This window comes from Galeopterus variegatus, unplaced genomic scaffold (assembly GCF_000696425.1).
Source record: "Galeopterus variegatus unplaced genomic scaffold, G_variegatus-3.0.2 Scaffold336, whole genome shotgun sequence".
NCBI classification, from domain to species: Eukaryota; Metazoa; Chordata; class Mammalia; order Dermoptera; family Cynocephalidae; genus Galeopterus; species Galeopterus variegatus.
The window spans coordinates 249,441-255,456 of NW_007726447.1; the positions used below are offsets into that span (position 1 = coordinate 249,441).

General features: G+C 53.7%; 1 protein-coding gene across 1 annotated transcript in view; it reads left to right on the top strand.

Moving 5' to 3' along the window:
• Window positions 1-6,016, top strand: part of TSPEAR (thrombospondin-type laminin G domain and EAR repeats) — a 30,690-nt gene that overhangs the window by 282 nt on the left and 24,392 nt on the right. Inside the window, 4 exon segments of the mRNA XM_008567705.1 lie at window positions 942-1,098; window positions 2,230-2,361; window positions 3,773-3,999; window positions 5,628-5,814. Coding sequence (XP_008565927.1) covers window positions 942-1,098; window positions 2,230-2,361; window positions 3,773-3,999; window positions 5,628-5,814 — 703 coding nt within the window.

Below are 6,016 nucleotides of genomic sequence, written 5' to 3' on the forward strand. Positions count from 1 at the left end.
AGCATGAAGGTACAGGGGTCTCTACCACAGCAGGGTCTCCGTGCTTACTGTCCACTCCTCCAGCATGTTCTTCCCTGACCCCTCAGGTCCCTGCCCACGTGTCCTCCCACCATGGACGCCTGCCCCGACTCTAAGACGATGCCCGCGCCCAGCCCTCCCGGCCCCTCCCGAGTTGTCTTTTCTCAGGAGCACTGAGCACCCTCAGAGCCGCTGTGTGTGTGCTCATGGCTTGTCTACCCTGCACTGAGAGTAGGTGTTCTATGAATGTTTATTGATGGCATGTCTGACAAACAGATGGTTGGAGAGATGGATGGAGGAATGGATAGACGGATGAATGGACGGGTGATGGGTGGATGGATGGAGGCACAGATGGATGGATGGATGGATGGATGGATGGATGGATGGATGGATGGATGGATGGATGGAAGGACGGATGGACAGGCAGATGATAGATGGGTGATGGATGGATGGATGGACAGACAGATTATGGATGGGTGATTGATGGATGGAGGAACAGATGAATAGATGGACAGACAGTGACGGATGGGTAATGGATGAATTGATGGAGGGATAGATGGATGGATGGAGGGGTGGATGGGTGTATGGGCAGATGGATGGATGGATGGATGGGCGGATGGATGGAAGGACGGATGGACAGGCAGATAATGGATGGGCGATGGATGCATGGAGGGACAGACAGATGAGCACTGTAAGTCAGTCCACATGAAAAATCCCTTCCATGGTTTAATGACCTTAGAACAGTGTACAGTTCTCCACCATTGCTCCCAATGGCCTCCCCCATAACCAACATGCAGACTTCGCTGCTAGCTCTACAGAAGGTTAGACTCCCCACCCTCATCCTCCCTTTGGGGTCCAGATGGGCCATGCCAAGTGGTCCTCAGCACCAGCAGGGGCTGGATGAGCTGCCCCTCTCTCTGCAGGGCTTGGTGAGGCAGCTGGTCCTGCTGCCAGGCTCAGACGCCACCCCGAGGCTGTGTCCCAGCAAGAACGCCCAGCTTGCTGTGCTGTCCATCCCGCGGGTCTTGCTGGGTCTCCCGAGGAGGCCAGAAGATAACGACGTGCTATAATATCCCTATGGTTAGTAGGTGAGGCCACCTGCACCCCACACCGATGACAGACACTGAGAGCCCCAGCACAAAGCGAAGGCTCCCAGCACTTGCTCCTCTTGTTGGCACAGTGTCTGTCAAATTGGCCGGGAAAATGCTCGGGACCCTGCCTGGGAATCCTGACAGCGCCACCAGACAGGCTAGTGTTGTCCACTGTGGTGGCCATCCAGCCACTGCCCAGACAGTGCCCTCAACAGACTGTTCGCCTTTCCTGGGGTCCCCCAGGCCGATGGCAGACATTGCAGATTTAGAATGTCTTCTTTCTCCTGAGCCTCCGACATCCCTGCTGCCCTGTTTTGCCTCCCAGGGAAGCGTTTGAGGCTGTTTCTCGCCATCCCTCTCTCAGACATCATCCAAACTTCAGCCCAGCCCTGGTCAGGACCCTGACTCTTGACACACTTCTGTTTGCTGTGACACCCCCACCCACCCACCCAGAGGGGCTCCTGCTCTCTCTAGTTTGTATTTGCATTTTTGCAGTGTGGAGTTCCAGCATTAACTGTTTGTATCACACTCTCTGCTGGAGAGTCTGACCCCTCCCCCCATGCACTCCCCCCATGTCCTTCCCCTCCTCTCTGAGGCCCATGGAAGGAGAGGTGGGGACAGCCATGCCTCCCAGAGCCTTGTGGTTCTCGGGTCACAAGTCAGGGGAGCCCCCACCTGGAGCACATCCAGCCCTTCTGATTTACTGTGTCACATGACATAGCTGGTCACTTGAGAAGTGGCATAATTGGGACGTCTGTGCTTGACCCAAGGTGGGGTGTAACACTAGAAGTGTCAGAATGCCACAGAACCAAGCAAAACTGGAGTTTAGGTAAGCCTGAGCCAGCAAGGAATAGATCCCAAGAGCAGAACAAAGCAGCGGGTAATTCCTGAGGTCCCTCAGATCCAAAGGCAGAAGGCCATGCTTTTTGGAGCAGATGGGTCAGGTTGCCGTTAGCCAGTGTCACAGTGCCCCGCTGCATGCCCTTTACTGATGTCTGCTCCCACCTGCACCGCAACCTGTCCTCCTGGGCCACCCACAGGTCTGGGGGGCCACCTTCCTCATCATGCCCTCCAGAGGACATGGACTTGCCACACACTCCTCCTCCTGGTCTCCCCTCAGAGACCGGCCTGAAAGTGACGCTGGGATCCCGGCCACCCTGCACCAAGGTGGAGGATGCCCAGTTCTGGTTTGACGCCAGCCGGAAGGGACTGTACCTGTGTGTCGGCAGTGAGTGGGTCTCCGTGTTAGCAGGTGAGGCAGAGACTCCGGGGACTCGGGACACTGTCAGTGGCACCTCATGACTCGGGAAGGGGAGATTACAAAGAATGGACAGCCCTGGCGATCTGCAGGTGACCACGTGCTTGGTCATCCAGGCTGGACACTCCTGAGAGTGAGAGGGACCACCCGTAATGACACTAATACACAAGCAGCGACTAGCACACCCAGGCAAGCCCAGATGCTGCCCTCCCCAGAACCGAGCGCTCTTCAGCCACAGAGCTCTGCTCAGAGCTGGTGTCATTCCGGACAGGAAACTGACCCACATGAGCAGCACCAGCTTGTGCATGCAGTGTGGACATGCGTGCTGTCCTGGGCATGACTCATGGGCTGGCAGGGCTGGACACCCCTCAGCCCCTCTTCCCAAACTACGGGAAGGAGAATGTAGGAGCTGGGAGCACAGGGCCCCAGAGGCCATCCCTTGTGGGTGCCTTGCCACCTCCTCTGCCACACCCTGCCTGACCACTAGATCACAGATAAGACACAGTGCCAAGAACCTCACAGTATTATTTTTCAGCAAGACCTTTCAACAGTCTGTTCCAGCTTGTGGGAAAGGTGAGTAGAGGTTGGACAGATGCCCCAGACAGATTATCCGCAGGAAGGGGGAGCTGGTTCTGCATTAGTCCATTTCTGTTGTTTATAAAAGAAATACCTGGAACTGGGTGATTTATAAGGAAAACGACATTTATTGCGTACAGTTTCTGAGGCTTGGAAGTCCAAGTTCAGGGAACACATCTGTTGAGGGTCTTGGTGGTGGTGACAGTGACCCAGGGATCTCACATGGCCAGAAATACCTGGAACTGGGTGATTTATAAGGAAAACGACATTTATTGCGTACAGTTTCTGAGGCTTGGAAGTCCAAGTCCAGGGAACACATCTGTTGAGGGTCTTGGTGGTGGTGACAGTGACCCAGGGATCTCACATGGCAGAAAATGGTGGAGCAGAGAGAGGGACAGTTCCTCCTGCACTCTCCTTTTAAAGCCCTCAGAACCACGCCCCTGACCACTGTTTTTAATCCATTTCACTACAGCGTGGTCCTACAATCTAATCACCTCTTCAAGGCCCCACCTTTCAATTACCATAATAGGATTTCCCACCTTCTCAACAGTTACAGTGGGGATTTAAGTCTCAGTGAGGCTGGATGGGCAGCCAGTCCACAGCAGGTTCCAACTGGGACGTTCTACACGTGTGGCCTTCCTTTGGCGAAACTTCCTGTGAGGGTAAAACGAGGCTCCCAGGCAACTACCTTTGTGAAAACCAGCCCCCAAGGCTCAGGCTGCGGGAGCCATGACTGAGGCCTGGGGATCTGGGGATCTCACTCCCAAGAGGATCAACCTGGGCTTCCACCCCAGAGGCGTTAACCGAGTCACAATATTTCTCTCATAAGCCAAAGAAAGACTGGATTACGTGGAGGAGCACCAGAGCCTGCTCACGAACTCGGAGACCCTGGGCATCGAGGTGTTCGGCATCCCCAAGGTGGGGCTCTTTGTAGCCACAGCCAATCGGGAGACCACGTCCGCCATCTACAAGTGGACCGATGGGAAGTTTGTCTCGTATCAGAACATCCCCACACAGCAAGCACAGTCCTGGAGACATTTCAGCATCGGGAAGAAGGCAAGTCTACATTTGGTGACTTTCTCTATCCTTTCTAACTTGGAAAAACCCACAGAGTCCAAAGGTTGGGGCTCCTTATATAGATTCTACAGGTAGACGTGTTTCGTGGTTTCAAAACCTCATTCAGGCTGTAAACGGCACTCAAAGTCATCTACAGTAGGCTACAAGCCTAAATCCAGAATATGGCTTTGAGAAAGGCTGTTGGGCTTCCCTCAGAAAAGAAGACAAGATCATTTCTAAAGTTCTCTCAGTTCTGTGTAGACCTAACATTACTGAATTAGAAACCTGTTGAGATCATTTTCCCTGAGCCAGTCAAAAAGGCAAAATTATGTCAGAATGGAAATAGGAGGCCTACATTCCCAATCCTTCCTTTTCTCACTGCACAAACACTGAGGACACAGGATGTCCAAGCAGCTTGCAGCAGCCGGGCCCAAGGAGGCCATGGGTGAGAGACCCCACAGGCAGGCAGGCAGGCAGCCCCTTTCAGTCCAGGCTGGACTGAGCAGAGGGTCTGCAGGCATTGGGTCTGACGGGGTTGTCAGTGTCACAACGGGAAGGACCGAATTTTCCTTCCCAGCTCCTCCTACAGCCTAGATCCAAATGGCAACGTCTGAGAGATGACATATCATGCCTGTCCTCCAGCTGTCCACTCACCCCCCAGGATGTGCCAAGCACGCCAGGCCCTTGCTAGACACCAGGGTAAAACAACGAGCAGACCAGGCCCAGCTACTCACCTGCTGCCTACAGTCCAACATGGTGCCAGCTGCATCCAGATCCAGTGTGCAGAATGAACGAGCTCTTTTTTTCTTTTTTTGGTTGATGACATTTTAAAGTTTTTATTCTTTTCATTGTAAAAAACGATAACTTTGGGCCAGCCCCGTGGCGCACTCGGGAGAGTGTGGGGCTGGGAGCACAGTGACGCTCCCGCCACGGGTTCAGATCCTATATAGGACTGGCCGGTGCGCTCACTGGCTGAGCGCGGTACGGGCGACACCACACCAAGGGTTGTGATCCCCTTACCGGTCATGTAAAAGACAAAAAAAAAAACGATAACTTTACATCAAAGAAAAATTGGGAAGTTCAGGACAACAAGGGGAAAAATACTCTGTCCCCTCACCTGAGTGAATACGCTTTTCCTTTGGCACACCTGCCTCCAGGCACATGGTCCATGCACAGCACACCTGCCTCCCGCCCTGCTGTAACTACACAGCTGTGTGGGGCTGTGCCCTGATGTGTCGCCCCGTCAGGTATCTCTGTGTCTTACATGGGTGTCACCAGGGTGTGCCATTGCATGATGAACCACATTCTTACTGTGGGTGGGCAGGTGACTAAAATGCTTTTACATTCATCCAAGTTACGAAGAACGCTTTGCACATAAAGCTTTTCCTGAATTTGGGAGTCTTGTATTTTGCCTTCAGATAGAGAAGCAGAAGTAATGGGCTGAAGAATGCAGACATTTTAAGGGTCCTAATGAACGTAATCACCGGATCTGGAGAGCCAGCCACCAGCCTGCACCACTGGGATAGCACGTGGATTGGAGAGAGATGCTGGTGTTCAGAAACCTTCAGCAGCAGACCCCTGGCAGCAAGCCAGCGGGAGCCAAGTTGACCTGGCTTCCTCTCTTTCAGATCTTCCTGGCTGTGGCCAATTCTGAACCAAATGAAAAGGGTCAGGAGTTTTCTGTCATTTACAAATGGAGCCACCGAAAGCTGAAATTCACCCTGTACCAGAGGATTGCCACCCACAGTGCTCGTGACTGGGAGGCCTTTGAGGTGGACGGGGAGCACTTCCTGGCTGTGGCCAACCACCGGGAAGGTAGGTCAGGTGTGGCCTTTGACACAGAAGGAAACCACTCCAGGAGTGGAGCACGATTGCACACAGGGTGAATGTTTATCTCATTAAAAGATAACAAGTCACGGGCCTGGCCCGGTGGCGCACTGCTATAGTGCGCCGCTTGGGAGCGCAGCGGCGCTCCCGCCGAGGGTTCGGATCCCACATACAGACCAGCCGCTCACTG